This window comes from Sander lucioperca, chromosome 19, assembly GCF_008315115.2.
Source record: "Sander lucioperca isolate FBNREF2018 chromosome 19, SLUC_FBN_1.2, whole genome shotgun sequence".
Classification (NCBI taxonomy): Eukaryota; Metazoa; Chordata; class Actinopteri; order Perciformes; family Percidae; genus Sander; species Sander lucioperca.
Window position 1 is genome coordinate 20,120,434 of NC_050191.1, and position 18,918 is coordinate 20,139,351.

At 41.2% G+C, this 18,918-nt stretch overlaps 1 protein-coding gene across 1 annotated transcript; it reads left to right on the forward strand.

The window, feature by feature from the left end:
* Nucleotides 1–710: 710 nt before the first annotated feature.
* ehd3 (EH-domain containing 3) lies at nucleotides 711–16,973 on the forward strand. Its single transcript, XM_035995446.1, has 9 exons — nucleotides 711–1,569; nucleotides 1,698–2,015; nucleotides 5,310–5,486; nucleotides 6,162–6,259; nucleotides 11,333–11,474; nucleotides 11,636–11,735; nucleotides 12,323–12,493; nucleotides 14,018–14,182; nucleotides 14,279–16,973. Exons 2-9 carry the CDS (start codon nucleotides 1,789–1,791, stop codon nucleotides 14,804–14,806), a joined length of 1,608 nt encoding a protein of 535 aa, XP_035851339.1. The 5' UTR covers nucleotides 711–1,569; nucleotides 1,698–1,788; the 3' UTR covers nucleotides 14,807–16,973.
* The last annotated feature ends 1,945 nt before the right edge of the window (nucleotides 16,974–18,918 follow it).

Consider the following 18,918-nt stretch of genomic DNA (forward strand, 5'->3'; position numbering starts at 1 on the left):
GAAGTAAAGTACTAAAGTACTCAAAGAACCAACATATTCTCATTTTGCAAAATGTTCCATTTCATAATATAATAATATAGTATATTATATATTTATATATTATAATTAGTGATGCATATATGTGTAACCCTAACTTTAATGTTCCAGCTGGTAAAAGTGGGGCTAATTTTGACACATGTATAGGCTGTCGGGTTGCTTAATCTGTTACATACATACATATACAATACATTTAATTTGCTTATATTTTGTTAATTATATTTTGTATTACTAATCTGAATCTGCAAAGTAAATAGTATGCTAACAGCTTTAAAATAAATGTAGTGGAGTAAAAAGTACAATTTACCCTCAGAAGTGTAATGGAGTAGGCCTATAAGGTGTAGGCCTACAAGGTAGGTAGCAATTAACCTCCAAATTATACTCAAGTATAGTATTGGCAATCTATCTAATTAATTGATAGATATTTTAGTAAATGTACGCTGCTGGTCAGGAGTCTGTGGGCAGCAATATTTGGATAACATCTTTTGTAGTTTTGGGAAGTGGTCAACAGAAAAGTAAAAGACATTGACTTGTAGTAGACAATAAACAACATATTAACCTTAAGGTGGCGCGCTATCGTTCAACGGCAGCTCCCCCATCTCACCTCATCCATCATGGCGTCGTCCTGCCCAGCTTCAGCTCCCGCATCACTGGGCGGGCGGGACTGCGGTTTGTTGGACTGCCCACCGTTGGGCACTTCCGCCGGGCTCGGGTTTCCTTCGACTCGGCATTTAAATTGAGATGCAGGACGTCAGCTGCTGCTACATTCAGCGCAGTGCTATGACAGAAAATAACCAGTAGCACTAGCAAAACAGGCTCCTTTTATTTTTTAACACAAAAACGACAGAAATAACTATTGGTCCAGGGTTGTTTTATGGGCAGAAGAGCGGTTGAACAATAACGCTGCTTGAGCTCTGACAGCAGCTCGGTGCATCATTTTTGGGATTCCTCTGCTAGCTGTTGGACAAGATTGAATAGCGGTAACGTGATGTTGTGCATGAGCGGAATGATTTAACTGACTGACATAGACTGGTAAACAAAACCAAACTTATTGAATGCAGTGTTTTTTGGCCCAGGAACACGAGTGGCCTGGTCTGGGACGACTGGGACGACCGATGGACTAACGTTGAATGATGAGAGTGCATTCAAAGGGTCAGGTTTAAATTCTGATTAACATATACAACAGTTTGGATTTCTGTTGTAGACATTAACGGAGACAAACATCTTAAATTTGCCTTCAGCTGGGGTGGATATAGGCTAACATCCCACAGTATCATCAATAACAACAGTCTTCACCCATTCTAGTGAAGCACGACAGACAGACTGTTATTTCATCTATATACGTTTTTCTTGAGACTAATGTGTGATCTTTAGATTTTCCAAAACAGACTTTTTTTGCAACAACAATATAGATTTATTTTAGGGTGTTGTAGGCTACTATACTTTTTCTTTGGATTTGAAGGTGGATCTTAAGTTATTTGTTTTTTTTAAATAAATTAGATCTTTGCTTCATCTTCTTCTTGCCTTAAATGTGAGGAAATCTGTCTTTCAGCTTGAACTTAATAGTATCAGACTATATTATATACTATTGAGATACCTCAAGGACAAAACTAATTTGTAGACCTTTCAGGATAGACAATTAACAATTGTCAGTCAACAACAAAATAAGCTGACACAAGTGACAGACAGCATCTTTGACCAGTTACACTTCTCAAAGGCTTTAATAGCTTTAACAATAAGCAACCAGCAATCATGTTCAGCTGGCTTGGAAGCGATGACAGAAGGAAGAAGGATCCTGAGGTCTTTGCGACTGTCAGTGAGGGACTGAAGAAGCTCTACAAAACCAAACTCCTGCCGCTGGAGGAGAGCTACAAGTTTCATGAGTTTCACTCTCCGGCTCTGGAGGATGCAGACTTTGACAACAAGCCCATGGTCTTACTGGTGGGACAGTACTCCACCGGCAAGACAAGCTTCATACGGTGAGAAAAACAGAACACACACTCATACACAAAGGGGAATCACACACAAACGCATGAGGCCACCAGAAAGATAGAAAAGGAGAGGTTGACACACCCAATCTGACTTGTCCCTCTCTCAGCTTCAGCAGTTAAGCAGTTTGTCATTAAGAGTGAAGAAGAAGAGTTCATGTAATAGAAAACAATAAAAAAGTACAATAACAAAAAATCAGCCACTCAAAAACACTCACAGCCTAGCTGCTAAGAGCCACACCTTTGCACGCTTTATTGAATCCATAAAATGTTTATATGACAGCCAACATAACACACATAGGCATGACAACTTACATATGGAGGCAGCCCGTGCCCTGCACTGCAGCCCTCCCTGACAAAGTGTGTGTATATATCCATGTTTTGTGTGTGCTTGTGTGTGTACGTTAACATCCTACACATCAGGGTGTAAACTCTGTAAGCTCAACACATCTTGTTATTTTAGTTAAGAATTAAGCAAAAGCAGTGTTTGCTTGCTTATAACTAACGTAAGTATTCTTTCTTACCAGGACAGACATCATGTCAGATCAGTCATATTTTCATCAATAATAGTTATCATTTAAAGTCATTTTGGACAAGGGTGCCAAATACATGCCTATGTTTACTTACATTTAGATGTAGGATAAACTTCTTTAGTATAAAAATGATGTTTTGTATTTAGAGTTGTGTGAGAGCTGACCTGCAGTATCTCTGGGTTTGGTATATGTGTGACAGCGGGAGATTAGCAGCTGGGTGTTGGGCCTCTTTTGAACTGCAGGACTGCGACTAATGACTTGCCCCTCTGACACACACACACACACACACACACACACACACACACACACACACACACACACACACACACACACATACGCTTGCAGAGCATAGTGGGTAATTAGTGGGGAGCCTTTGAAAGCCAGAAAGAGGATGCTGTTAGTGACTTCCTGCTATAAGACAGGACAGTACAGACATCCCTGCTCTCTCTTCTTCCTCTTCTGTCTCTCACTGATAGTCTCTCTCTCTCTCTCTCTCTCTCTCTCTCTCTCTCTCTCTCTCTCTCTCTCTCTCTCTCTCTCTCTCTCTCTCTCTCTCTCTCTGTGTTACTCTTTTACCATTGACAACTCCCACCACTCAGCAGTCTAACCCAACAACACTGACATTGTAACAGTAAGATGCAGAATGTACAAAATGCTGAGTAACCCTTAGTCAGCATCTCTTTCATTTCATATCAGAGGGTCTCAGACTTTAGATGTGAGAGCCGTGCAGGTCTTTGAAACGTCACAAGGAAAAGTTGCAATAATGATTTTTATGAAATCATATTTTGCTTGATGTGAAATTAGAAAAGTCATAAACTGTGAATACGTGTGGCACCTAAAAGAGGAGGAAAATGGGAAGGAGAGACAAGAGATGTTGGTGGAGGGTAATATAGTCCCTCTTCTTTGGCGGTTATTCAGAGGTCCGTAATCTGAGCCTATCTGAAATGTATTGGTTTTCCACTTTTGTCCCAAACTTTACTTTTTGAGTCTTTTAAAGAGCAAATCATTCCAAGCAAACCTCATCAACTGTAACTTTGAGGTTGTGGGTTGGTGACGCTTGTGCCTGTGAACTTTCAAACTTTTATCTCTCTGACAACATACTGCAGAGAATGTGAGAGATGAGATGGTATGTGAGCTGACATGGGGATTGCACACACACATATGTATGATATGGAACTTACAATCTGCTAGATGCACATGGTTGTGCACATGCATTGCACTACCTCCCCACAGACTGACTACACAGACATGAGTGCAGCGAGATAGCTCTACCAGGCACTGCTGACTCTCTTGACAAGGTGTGTGTGTTTGTAGAGAAGATGTATAAGTGAACCATCCTTACATCTGGTAGCAGTTAAAAAAGCATACACATCCAACACTCACACTTTAAATTTATGGTCCTTTTTTAGCTGTAAATCTTTGCCTTAATCTCTTTTGTATGGCCTGCATTAACATTGTTGGGATTGTGAAACTCAACAGAAATACACTAATCTTCATTTGATGTGTGATGTCACTGAATTAACAGATGAGGACCTTTCACACCTCAAAACATATGAGATGTAAGTCAGCTGTGTTGCCATAGCAACAGTTACAGATAAGGTCAAAAGTTTGCATCAGTTGTAGTATGATATCCGTTTGCAGCAATACACCTTTACAAATTTGAGTTTTTGGGGGAGGTTATTATACCGTAGGTCTCCTGAAAAAAACATACATGCATAAACTCTTATGTTTGGTTGTCTGTCCCTTTAACCTTTTTCACCTCATTCAACTGTTTTTCATCATCAGTAAGCAAAACAAACGCCTGGCAAGCTGGTATATTTCTTCTTGTCACCACTGGTAGAGCTCAACCAAATTCTTGTTCAGACTTGTCTTCTTAGACATGTTGTTTCAGGTAATTGTCCTTTAGGAACACTTGAGTGAGTCCAAGATTTACAGCTGTGGCTGATGGCTACACTTTCTTCTTTATTATTCTGTCCATTTTCATCAGTTTGCAGCATGTCAGTCCCAGAGCAGGATGCTGTCATCGCTACTACTGACAGTAGTCACCATGCTATTGGGGTTAAATACCTCACTGTCTCTCCTGCAAACAGATTTTTGGTCATTTAACTCCGCTTTTAGGCCACATACCTCCATCTTTGTATCAGCTATCCACACAACAGTACACTTAAATCAAATGTCATGCTGCTGAGTGCTCAGCAGCCATCCAGCCCATGATGATGTAAAATTTCCCTAATCTTTGTTCCAGCAGCTTCTAATTCAAGGCAGACCTGTTTTCTGGTGATTTTTTTTATTTTTATTTTTTTTGTACCTCCCAGACCAAAAGGCCTTGCAACACTTCTTTCAAATTGGAGCCTGCAGATGTAATGCACATCTGTCCTGCTGGCTACAGTAGGGATCCATTCAACTCATAGAAATCATGATATAACTGATATACTGTAAGGCCAACTACAAGCAGTTGTGGAAGTGGAGAATTACCCATATTTGACTCATTAACCCATGATTGAAGAACTTGTATATCATGAATGATTAATACATTTACAGTAACATCATTTTCCTCCCAGTCAATTGTGAAATGTTTGTAATACTTATGCAAATGTCTTATAAAGTCATATTAATCTGTTGTGGTGTTGTCTTACAGTATGCTAGCTACACAATGCCCTGTGCCCTATTGTTCATTGTCATTATCAAAAGCATCTCTTCTCTTGCCTTGTTTTGTGTAACGCTATGTCATACTATCCCACCTACTGTACAGCTACCTGTTGGAGCAGGATTTTCCCGGAATGCGGATCGGCCCCGAACCCACCACGGATTCCTTCATCGCGGTAATGCATGGCGACACAGAAGGAGTCATCCCCGGCAACGCTTTAGTGGTTGACCCCAAGAAGCCCTTCAGAAAGCTGAACGCATTTGGAAACGCATTCCTCAACAGGTTAACACACCTGCACACTTTCACAATGCGATAGATGACATGCACATTGATGGCTATCAGATATCTTTGGGGGTGTGTGTACTGGAAACACAAAGTGGTGAAGTATTATGGACATAGGGGGAAAAGAGTGGAGAAGAAAGGGAGAGTACTAGTGAGAATCCACACCATAGCTCTACATTCCTGTGTGATTGAATTTCCCTCTGCTCACTGGTCAGGCTTTTCTCTTTAATGGCTGTCTGTGTATGTGAGAGAGAAACAGAGAGAGAGAAAGCCAGTCATCTTTGCAGAGTCATCCTTCTGGAAAAGGAAAAGTGCCAAAAAACTCTTTACTCTTGCGATAGTGTCCTCGCTGTGAGGGCCGACCACATCTGAAAGGAGACAGAAGAAACGCTGGTTGTCAGTGGGGATTAGGGGGGGTTCGCAGCGAGGACGACCGCTAACCTGTTAGTATTTATACAGCTGGAGACGGTGAGATAGATGAGAGAGGGAGGTAGAGCTCTGGTGTTGGATGATGTTTGTTATTAAAACGTTTTACACTTCTGTCCAGTTTCTTTTAACGTGTGTGTGTGTGTGTGTGTGTGTGTGTGTGTGTGTGTGTGTGTGTGTGTGTGTGTGTGTGTGTGTGTGTGTGTGTGTGTGTGTGTGTGTGTGTGTGTGTGTGTGTGTGTGTGTTAGATTTGTGTGTGCCCAACTGCCTAACCCAGTGCTGGAAAGCATCAGTGTGATTGACACACCAGGAATTCTGTCAGGAGAGAAACAGAGGATCAGTCGAGGTAAAACACACTCTTTTATCTCTCACTGTTAATGTGTTTGTGTGTGTGCGTCTCAGTGTTTATTCACTGGACCCATTCGGTTTCAGCCCCCTTGTCCCACTGAACTCTGAACTACAATGTCAGCATTTCCTTTGAGTGTGTGTGTGTGTGTGTGTGTGTGTGTGTGTTTATTTTAGCTTTTAGCCATCAGGAGGATTATGCTTCATTCATTTCAAAGAACAGGAAGCTGTGACAAATAGAAGAGCTTTGAATGTGCTCTCTCTTTCTCACACACGCACATACATATGCATGCACGCAGTTCAGATTTACTATTTTTAACACTGTACAGTTCTGTACAGATTTCAAAACATGCAAAAACACAATCCACATTTGCTTGTCCGTGCAACAAACCGAGCTGGACATTTAAGAGGACATGCAGTTAAGTCGAAGTAGTCACATATTCTTTAGCTTTGGCTCGGAAAAGGAAATTCAATATTTGCGGGAACTTTTTTCAAAGTTATTGCTGAACACAAAGTGCAACCAGAGAACCATAAAAGCATTCTAAGGACTGATAGATTTTCCTTTGTTTACCCTTCTTTCCTTAGTGATGTTTACTGTGGTGAGACTACAACATACTCACATTGAGAAAAAACAAGATACAAAATGCTTAGACATGTTATTTGTAGCAGCCATGTATGTCATCAGCACATTTCAGATAACATTTTGGAAAAAACCCAGTATCACTCGAGACGCGACGCATTAAAGCTATAGTGCGTAATTTCTGTCGCCCTCATGAGGAATTCTAAGTAATGACAACAAAACTGTCGGCGCGTCCACATGATACAAACCTTCCATGATTGCGCAGCCTAATTAGCTTTTGGAGTAACTCATTTGGCAATGGCTTGAATGTAACAGACGTTTATTGATATCAAAAAGTTATGCACTAAAGCTTTAGTCATGTTAACTAAACTGAGGTAACCAAAAAACTGTACCTTTTTATTATGGTCCAATTGGAAAGACAAACGGACGCTTTATTCATTTTATAAAATTATTGCAAGAAAATGTGATTCAGGTGTGCATTTGTTGCACTACAAGAGGGAAATACACGTTTCTGTGACTTGTAACAAATGTTCTTAGCTAGTGTCTTCATATAAATGAAGATGGCAAAATATAAGAAGCTGCAAGCTATCACTGGTGCTTGTCTCTTGACACCCAGGTCAGCTAATGGGAATTTTCTAAAACTTAAATATTTTTGCAAGTAAAAGATTTCAGTCTATGATTGAAAGATGAAATAATCACATAAAGCTATATTATTCTTAATCAAACTTCTTATCTACATTTTGAAATGAGGGAACCAGCAGTGGACAGATCCCAGCCGTGGTGTTGAAATAAATGCAGAGACTACAGTGTGAAGAAGAGTTTAGGTGTAAAAGGCTTACAAGAATTCCTCCCGACTTTCTTACAGTTTGATATGTGTCTGGCATGGCTGGCATTCCCAGAGCTTAATGCTGGTATTGCCATACCAACTGCTGACATGAACAAAAGAGCTGGGATAATAAAATACTGCTATAATTTACTCTTTCCCACATTCACCCTCTCTTCCTCCCTCTGCTCTTCTGTCTGTTTCTCCCTTTGTTTGTACTCTACTGTTAATGTTGCACTGTTTGAAGGTTTCTTATGCCAAGTGGGGCTCATATTGATTGTGTCTCTTCTACCAACTCTACTGCCTGTTTCCACACTTCATTAATCATTGAATGTAGTATCACAAAGAAAGTAGGTTTTGTATGTTAAATGATTTAACAACACAAACTAAACATAGGGGTGCTGGCATTCATGCTTGATTCTACTGCTGGACACTAAATACATATGTTGTAATGATGCTTTTATCAAAACACAATACTGTAACAGGGTGTAGAATTTGTGTAGAATTTACCTGCACTCAAAACAGATTATACTGTCATATAAGTTTGGTTGTAAATGCCATGATAGGCATCACTATTCACATTTTACTATAATGATGTAATGATACGTTTTTTCTCAGACTTTTGTTTTAAATTCCCATCCCCACTCGAGGCAGTATTTCCTCTGTTGTTCCAAAAACATTGTGCATGGACAGTATCATGACATTAACAGTGTTGACGTGATGAAATATATAAACATATTTATGAAGCTCCAAAGGCTAAATAAGAACACAAAACATATTCTGGTCATTGAGTTCAGCAGATGACTTCATAGCAGGGTTGGGTCTGGATTAATGTTTGTCATGAGAATGTTTTCTGTCTGCAGCTTTTCTGTTGAGAAACAGAGAGTGAACGCTCTGTCAGCAGCAACAGAATTTCAGATTGTGTATACATTTCGAAGTAGTTTAATTGAAACAGACCCACATGCACTCCGTTCTACTTTTTATTTGTTTGGTCAAAGTGTCTCGATGAACGTGTTGTCAAACCAAATAAACAGCACAGTGAGGTGTCACCCTGTCAGTGTCTGTTGGATATATAAAAATACAGGTTAAACTTCTACTGAGTCAGCACAGCTGTGTCTTCTCTGGGGACAGTTGTGTGTGTTGTCTTTTTTTGTGTGTTCATTTTCTTTTCATCCAATTCCATCCACTTGTTTATTGCATGTTGTGTATATACTATGTTTCAATTGTTTCTTTGTGTCTCATTCTTCTTTATGCCATTATTGTTTTACCCTGTTGCGTTGTTTAAACAATGTCTGTCTATTTATTTGTGTGTGTGTCCAGATGAGGAGGCAGGCTATAGCTGCCTACATAGATGTCATTATGGAGGTATTGTAGATAATAAAGCTGGGCATCAACCAGCTGCAAAAATGCTAATGAAAGCGATACTTTGAAGAATTTATGGACTGTTAACTGTTCTTCGGCTGACTCTTTTCACATGGTTTGGGGAGAAAAAATGTTTGTCCTGAGTTTACCTTGTTGGGTAGCCAGTTGGATATTTTAGTCAGATTTGTCATATGGACACATTTAGACAGTGTGTCTCCTTCCTTCAGGTTTTTCCAGAGCAAGATATTTAAACAATAACTTTCCAGATGCAGTGATCCTCAGACCTTTCTTCTTTTGCCACCATCTGATGAATTCCCCCTTGACCAACACTTTTGTCCATGACCTATCTCAAGAACTAATGGATCTGTTTTAGTGACTTTTTTTAATTCTTGTGTTCCCCAGAGGATTTGATTTTGATTTTTGATTTATTTATCTCGAACAATCAACAGTATGTTGTAAAAAGGAGGCATTCTGAGCATTCTACCAACATCAAACCAAAATTTCCACTTACAAAAAATAATAATTTGGTGGAAATATTGAAACATTTTCTTAGTCCTCTCAATTTAATAAAATTGATGACCAAGAGCATTACTCTAGTGTCATCCTCAGGCCCAAATATTAGCTGTGTACATAAGTTATACAAACAGAAATATGAATTGTGGGTATTCATGAGAAACAAACAAAACAACATCTAATTATTTATTTGTAATCCCTTGAACTTTACTCTCACACCCCTGTCAGGACAAACTCCAATGTTTCTGCCTCTCTATGGTAAGATAGGAAAATCTTTAGCTTTCACAGTGTAATGAACATTGCTATCGATAGTGGACCTTTAGACTTCTGTCTTGTTCTTCCCAGCGTCATGTGAAAAGTGCTTCATTTGAAGAATTCTCCACTAAAATTCAAAATATCAATGTATCTAACTCTCTCTCATAACCCTCCACAGCTTTGCTCAAGCAGCAGTGTGACCTCTGTCTCCTCTCAGCAGAAAGACGCAACTAAAACCCGTTTCTACGTTTTACATACTTATTGCTACAGCTGCTAAACTTTTACTCTCATCCCAGGGAGGAATTATTGACGCAACACTCAAAAACATTTGTTCTGAAAGATGACCGGTTTCTATAATTGTTGGTAAAGGAGCCTTTGAGGCATCATGTCAGCATTACCATTTAACATTAGAATATATATACACATAGCCATTGTGGAAATCATTCACCTTGAGTGTAAACTATTCCTCTTCTGGGAGAAGCAGCAGTGCAGCCACAGTAGGAATTGCAGCAGTTAGCAGGGATTATGTTTAAAGTGGGAATTTGATCACAGCTACAGTATGTCTGTGTTGCGAGGCTGCCTCCTTGTGTGGAAGGAAGGTGGATCAGTGCGAGTCAGATTTAGATTCAAAGCCATAATATGTAGTTTGTAATTTGAAGGGAGAAAATATGTCACACCATAGCTCTTTAGAAAATCGATTTGACATTCACTGTATTAACATCAAGCTACTTCTTCTTACTGCCAATTGACAGCAAATGCCTTCTGTCCCATAATCTCAGCTGTAACAGGTTCACCATTGGCTGCATCTCTTATGCGTCCTTCAGTGTTCGTTTGAAATATTAGCTCACTAATCCTTCGTTCTGTCCTTTTGTTCTTTGTTCTCCTCTCATATACTGTGGAATTTCTCCAGGTAGGAGTCCGTTTTGTCCTTCAGTAGAATAGAAAGTCAAACAAGGCAATGATGTACTCCTGTTGTCAGACTTAATCATTGATTCCTTCATTCACTATTCATGCATTACGGAGGGATTCACTCATCCATTCATTCAATTATGCATTAATTACTAGCATGATTGCATTTCACACAAAACAATCTGAGCCAAATGAGACAATAAAATATTAGTTTTTTTAAAGCCACTTAGTTGATCCTTGGCAGGACCGCCTCCATCTGTAAACAGACATTCTTTTCTCTCAGCATGTTGTAATATGGCCGTCCTCCTCTATGACCTGAAGCCATTGTAATAGTTTCCTCTTGGAAATATTGCAACATCACAGTTGATATTCATGGCTCAGGTCCAGGTGATCATCAACATAAAAGCTCCCTGACCTGTATACCTCAAAAGTTCAAGTGCTTCTCTTAAATAGTATTTTGATACCAGTATGGGATAGGAGCAAAGAAACAGGAAGTCAAAATGATACACAATGAATTACCTCTTCTTCTTGCATTCTCTTTTTTTATCTAAACCCTCCTGTCCCTCATCTGCAATATTCATTTTCATTTCCTTTTATTTTACACCCCAACCTCCTCCTCCACATTCTCTCAGGCTATGACTTTGCGGCTGTCTTGGAGTGGTTTGCGGAGCGAGTGGACAGGATCATATTACTGTTTGATGCTCACAAACTGGACATCTCTGATGAGTTCTCAGATGTGATAAAAGCCCTGAAGAACCATGAAGACAAGATCAGGTACTGCAGGGTTGCTTGACTTACAGACATCCAATTCTAGATAACAGACACGTGAATAGTTGCTCTCTTTGTACATTTATATCAAAATTACAGGATATTTATGCAATGTTCATTTCAGTCAACATCAACACTGATCTTTCTTGTGTGTTTTTCTTCGCCAGGGTTGTTCTGAACAAGGCTGACCAGATAGAGACCCAGCAGCTGATGAGAGTGTACGGTGCCCTGATGTGGTCACTGGGGAAAATAGTCAACACTCCTGAGGTATAGTAAACAGGAGGAGATAGATTTAAAGTCCCCCCCCCCCCCATCTTGTTTGGGGTTTGTGGCCAGACAATCTAAATTTGGGCAAATGAAGTTGTGTGCATGTCCACGAAACTAAAAAAAACCTTGATTGATGCTGGATAATAATACAAAATATGAATGGAAATGCAGTATGCTGTAGAGATAACCTGAACACTGGAATCATGGCTCCCTCAGGCTTTGTTAGCAAAGTTTCAACACCATGGTTGTCCTAAGGCTTGTTGTGGATACAATGCACCTCTTTTTATGCCTTGATATCATCTTTATAAAACAATACATTTTAAAATTATTGAATTGCCTGCTAAAATTCTCTGTGGAAAATTTGACTTTATTTTGGGAGAGAAGTTTTCTTGGAGTTGGTGTCTAGCTGTCATCTAAAGGCCCATTAAGCTCATGTGTATTATTGGTTATTGACTAACAAACTGATCATTGTGGTTGCTTGCTTGTTGCCTTAAATAGTCAAAAATAAGATGCTATTAGCTAGATTATGCCTTTTTATGTCTTCTGTCTTGTTGTTGATTTTCTGTCGGTCGGTCTCTCGCTCACAGGTGATCCGCGTGTACATTGGGTCATTTTGGTCCCACCCTCTGTTGATTCCAGACAACAGGAAGCTGTTTGAAGCAGAGGAACAGGACTTATTTAAGGACATTCAGTCTTTACCGAGAAATGCAGCACTTAGAAAACTCAACGATCTGATTAAGAGGGCAAGACTAGCCAAGGTAAGTGGAAAAAGTACCCACACACTCATTGATAGAGAATCTGCTAATGGCACAGCTGTAGCTGACGTTAGAGCAAGAGATAATTCTTTGTCTGGGGAAGTTATTTGACGTGTTTAGATTTTAAGTGTGTGTGTGTGTGTTTCCTATTTATTCTTACCATCACTCACTCGCTCTCCCTGCCCCTTCCAGCTGTTAACCTTGACAGAAAAAGCTTGTCGCTGTCACAGAACAAATAGTACCAGATAAATTGGCTATTCTCCTCTGAGTGAATTGTTTCCTGCTTCCTCTCCGGACAGGAAGTCAGGTATAAGCGGCGACAGTTCGCTGCATGTTGTAGTTCGAGGAAAAGTAGAGGATGCACACACAAAAATGATAGTTGACTGCAGTTTTCCTGTTTGACAGCTGATAGTGTGTGTGTGTGTGTGTGTGTGTGTGTTTGTTTTGTGATGAGCTTCAAGGACACAAGGTGGACTCAGGGAAATGCACACATATCACCACAGCAACATAATAAATATGTGCTTTCCCATTACTTTTGCTATGTTTAGTATGTGTTGAATATTAAAAGCAAAGGTAATCTGAGAGATTTACTATTTGACTAATCTGGTTTAAAGCAGTGTTAAGTGTCCCCAGACTCCAGGGTTGCAACAGTCTGCTGCTCATGATGTTACATGTGAGCCATTTATCAAAAGCTCTTATCCCAAAAATGTCTAGCACATTCACAGAAAATGGCGCGTGCATGTATGGGATGAAATGCGTCGGTACAAGCATAGCTAAATTGATATATAAAGACATCAAAGTAACAATGTAAACAGATGCATGTGCTTGTCTTGTTCTGTTGTATTTCTGACTGCTCTAAGTGCATTTCCTCCCCCCAGAGATCAATAATTGTCATTTCAAAAGTAACTCTGGGACTTGTATTATTAAAGGAGAAAACTGGCGCAAAATGAACCTAGGGGTTAATCACACATGTGTACCGAGTCGACGGTTCTCTGGGATATGTTTTCATGCTAATTGAATGTGACCAGTTTTAGCGCAAACCGCTAATTAGCTTATAACGCTAGTCGTCGGGGCATGGATAAAGTAAAAAGAAATCGCTATTTCTATACCATTAACAAGGCTCAAAATAGCACCACACTTCCACGGTAGCATAATGAGGGTCCCTACACGTAAACCGAAGCATTGAGAACTTTGTACCGTTCATGTATACAGGCAGACGCCATCTTGGGAAAACAGTCACGAGCAGTCGAATGACGAACGCCGTGTAACCAGTAACCAGTAACATAGCTCAAACACAGCGTTCGTCGTTCGACTGCTCGTGACTATTTTCCCAAGATGGCGCCTGCCTGTATACGGAACGGATTTCTCCTTTAAGACTTGTACCACTGGTAACCACAGGTGTCACCAACACAACCACAACTGAAATCTTGAAGATTCTAACTTTAAATACTGGATCTTTAAAGAGGTCGACTTGCTGTCCCAGTAAATTTGCTGTTGAGTAAATGAGCTTTCCCCCTCACAATGCAGGTCCACGCCTACATTATCAGTGCACTGAAGAAAGACATGCCCTCTGTGTTTGGGAAGGAGAACAAGAAGAAAGAACTGATCGGCAGCCTGGGAGATATTTACAAACGCATAGAGAGAGAGCATCAGATATCACCTGGAGATTTTCCTAATCTGAAAAAGATGCAGGTAAATGGCAAAGACCAAAGGAATGTAGATTTCTAGATAAAAGATAGATGACACCTACACTTGTGATGTGGTGGTTTTCTGTATTATCTATTCCAGGACCAACTCCAAGCTCAGGATCTCAACAAATTCCAGCCTCTGAAACCCAAACTCCTGGAGGCAGTGGAGGACATGCTGGCCCACGATATCGCTGGCTTAATGGTCCTGGTCCGACAAGAAGAAAACCAGCGTCCCAACCCAGTCGTGAAGGGCGGTGCGTTCGACGGCACTATGGACGGCCCGTTTGGTCACGGGTATGGTGAAGGAGCCGGCGAAGGCATCGACGAAGCAGACTGGGTTGTCGCACGTGACAAACCTGCTTACGATGAGATTTTCTACACATTGTCTCCCGTCAATGGGAAGGTGACCGGAGCCAACGCCAAGAGGGAGATGGTGAAGTCAAAACTGCCCAATACGGTGCTGGGAAAGATCTGGAAGCTGGCCGACATCGATAAGGATGGGATGCTTGATGATGAGGAGTTTGCGTTGGCCAATCACCTGATAAAAGTGAAACTGGAGGGACATGAACTGCCATCAGACCTGCCTGCACACCTGGTGCCTCCTTCCAAGAGGAAAATACCTGAGTAAATGTAAGATTACATCATTCCCTACCCCGAAAACCTGTAACTAGATCCACCCCCTCCACCCAGAAGAAACTTATCAAAATTCAAATAGGAATATTTCTGTAGCAATATAGCAAAACAACACTATTATTTTTTGAAAATATTTGAACAAAATTAGACCTCATTTCCAACTCTGTTGGATTCCAACCTGCTCTTTTGCTGTCCTCCCCACATTTGCAGTCTTTCCTTAGCTTCAAGAGGCAAATATTACTACAAAATATTCAGTCAAATAAAGAATGATAATGACTTAGCATTTGGATTTAAATGCTACATTATTGCAGTGCTGAAATGGCTTTTACCAGGGTAGAAAAACTTTTTGAGTCCTTTAAGTATGAGATATTAGGAGCTGTTAGGTAGAACTGGGGTTTGAGATGTTAGGACAGCTGATATGGTAATTAATAAAGACAAACTATTTAAAAGTCTAAAACAAGAAACACTGGAATACAACAACATGTAAGGTGATCTAAACTACTGGAAGAACATGGGAGAGATGTGAAAATGTGAAGACTAAAAGAAAGATGTTTTGTTGATAGGATCATTCTGTGAGAGGGGAAGATTGGGATATAAAAATGAAAAATATTGTATTATTATCTGTAACGAATACAGTAAACTCATGTTTGACTACAAGATTCCACACGGCCGCCAAAAACATGCCACATTCCTTGTATCTCGAGGTCCTGCATTGTTTTCGATCTCCTGGCACATATTAAAGAGCTACAAAGGTTTCCTGCCAAGTTGCTGGAAAAAACACACAAACAAATTTGTAGAAGCGTGCACACACACACACACACACACACACACACACACACACACAGAAAATTAAATTAACAGTTATATTGTTTAACCAGAGCAGAGAATAGAAAGTGTGGAGCACCAATTATTATAACAAGAAAATGGCCTACATCAACTTTAAAACAAATGTGATATTTGTTTAAATGACATCACCATCATTTAACTGTAGCACCTGGATTGACCTAATGCAATGAAGGAGGAAAATGTTTTTTCTAATGGGAAACAATCATGGGAGAAACTAAGGATGGCAAGTGTTGAGTCTATTTTATGATTTTTACATAGTTCTAAATATTATTAACATGTTTGGGAATACTGTGACTGTACTATGGAACTATATAATGGGTCTTGTTTGGACACACGAGTGTGCAGACAGTCTCAGTATAAATGTATTGTAAGGACTTGTGTTGTGTTGAATGTGCAGACGTTCACTGTTCTGTGTGGTCTCATCCTGACTATGTATGCATATGACCACATGTATTGGTGGTATTATTTGTAACGTATATGTATTAAGTCGGGCTACTGAGTCGGGAGTATTCCAGTGGGCTGTTCATTGAAAATGGATGAATCAGTTTTTGTTCACCTTGAAAGTGACGTAACCTAACAGTCCAGAGAGTGAACACACAGCTGTTTGCTTTTTTTGTGATGATAACAAAACACTAATTAACACATTTTTCAATAAAAATAAAAATGTGGCTTTCCATTCCATGTGTTTAAATTGTATACATGTAATAAATGTAATCTGATTTACTCTAGCGATATGCCAGTATGTATGTTGTGTGTGTATATATATATATTTTACATTAGGACCATATTTGTGGTTGATGATGTGTCTTGATCATAAGATGAAACACTAAACTAACTAAATGTGGGTTCCCATATGATAAGAAATGTGTTTTATGAGTCGGACAGTATTCACCCAGGTTAAGCTACAGAAATGACTGAAATATTTCCAGTTTATGGACATATTGTGCCCCTCCCTGTGTGTCTATGTGCTCTTACTGTGAATCTACTGTACATATTAAGACTATTTTCATTCCATAAACACAGATTGAGAAATCATCCACATCATCTCGGGTGCTTGCTCACATTTCACAGATGAGCCAGATCAGATCATATAAAGTTGTTTGAATGTGGATTCCTTTGGAAAACAAAGTCCTTGAAATTGAGTTATCTTCATACCCTGACAAATTGCAACATGAGATCCTGTGTTCTGGTAAATACACTAAGTGGAAACACTGGCGTTATGGCTTTTTTTCTGTTCTAAGATAGTTATGCATTGCTAAATCTGTACTTCACTGCTTTTCTGTAAACATAAGTGTAATAAACTTTCATTTACTCAATTTATCGGAGTGGTATGTGGCTGTATTTTCAGAAGAAAAAGACCTTTAAAAAAAAACGTGTATATTAAGCTGACTTTCTTTTGTCCTGGTTAGCTGTGAGATACATGCTAGATAGAAGATGCAGTAAATCCATCCATCCATCTTCGTCCGCTTATCCGGTCTCGGGTCGCGGGGGTAGCAGCTCCAGCAGGGGACCCCAAACTTCCCTTTCCCGAGCCACATTAACCAGCTCCGACTGGGGGATCCCAAGGCGTTCCCAGGCCAGGTTAGAGATATAATCCCTCCACCTAGTCCTGGGTCTTCCCCGAGGCCTCCTCCCAGCTGGATGTGCCTGGAACACCTCCCTAGGGAGGCGCCCAGGGGGCATCCTTACCAGATGCCCGAACCACCTCAACTGGCTCCTTTCGACGCGATGGAGCAGCGGCTCTACTCCGAGCTCCTCACGGATGACTGAGCTTCTCACCCTATCTCTAAGGGAGACACCAGCCACCCTCCTGAGGAAACCCATTTCGGCCGCTTGTACCCTGGATCTCGTTCTTTCGGTCATGACCCAACCTTCATGACCATAGGTGAGGGTAGGAACGAAAACTGACCGGTAGATCGAGAGCTTTGCCTTCTGGCTCAGCTCTCTTTTCGTCACAACGGTGCGATAAATTGAATGTAATACCGCACCTGCTGCGCCGATTCTCCGACCAATCTCCCGCTCCATTGTTCCCTCACTCGCGAACAAGACTCCAAGGTACTTGAACTCCTTCACTTGGGGTAAGGACTCATTCCCTACCTGGAGAAGGCACTCCATCGGTTTCCTGCTGAGAACCATGGCCTCCGATTTAGAGGTGCTGATCCTCATCCCAGCCGCTTCACACTCGGCTGCGAACCGATCCAGTGAGTGCTGAAGGTCACAGGCCGATGATGCCATCAGGACCACATCTTCTGCAAAAAGCAGCGATGAGATCCCCAGCCCACCGAACTGCAACCCCTCTCCACCCCGACTACGCCTCGATATCCTGTCCATAAATACTACAAACAGGATTGGTGACAAAGCGCAGCCCTGGCGGAGGCCAACTCTCACCTGAAACGAGTCCGACTTACTGCCGAGAACCCGGACACAGCTCTCGCTTTGGTTGTACAGAGATTGGATGGCCCTGAGAAGGGATCCCCTCACCCCATACTCCCGCAGCACCTCCCACAGTATCTCCCGGGGGACCCGGTCATAGGCCTTCTCCAGATCCACAAAGCACATGTAGACCGGTTGGGCATACTCCCAGGCTCCCTCCAGGATCCTTGCGAGAGTAAAGATCTGGTCCGTTGTTCCACGACCAGGACGGAATCCGCATTGTTCCTCTTCAACCTGAGGTTCGACTATCGACCGAACCCTCCTTTCCAGCACCTTGGAGAAGACTTTACCAGGGAGGCTGAGAAGTGTGATACCCCTATAATTGGCACACACCCTCTGGTCCCCCTTTTTGAAAAGGGGAACCACCACCCCGGTCTGCCACTCCTTAGGCACCGTCCCAGACTTCCACGCAATGTTGAAGAGGCGTGTCAACCAAGACAACCCCTCCACACCCAGAGCTTTAAGCATTTCTGGACGGATCTCATCAATCCCTGGGGCTTTGCCACTGTGGAGTTGTTTAACTACCTCAGCAACTTCCACCAGGGAAATTGACGACAATCCCCCATCATCCTCCAGCTCTGCCTCTACCATAGAGGGCGTATTAGTCGGATTTAGGAGTTCCTCAAAGTGCTCCTTCCACCGCCCTATTACCTCCTCAGTTGAGGTCAACAGCGTCCCATCCTTACTGTACACAGCTTGGATGGTTCCCCGCTTCCCCCTCCTGAGGTGGCGAACGGTTTTCCAGAAGCACCTTGGTGCCGACCGAAAGTCCTTCTCCATGTCTTCTCCGAACTTCTCCCACACCCGCTGCTTTGCCTCTTTCACGGC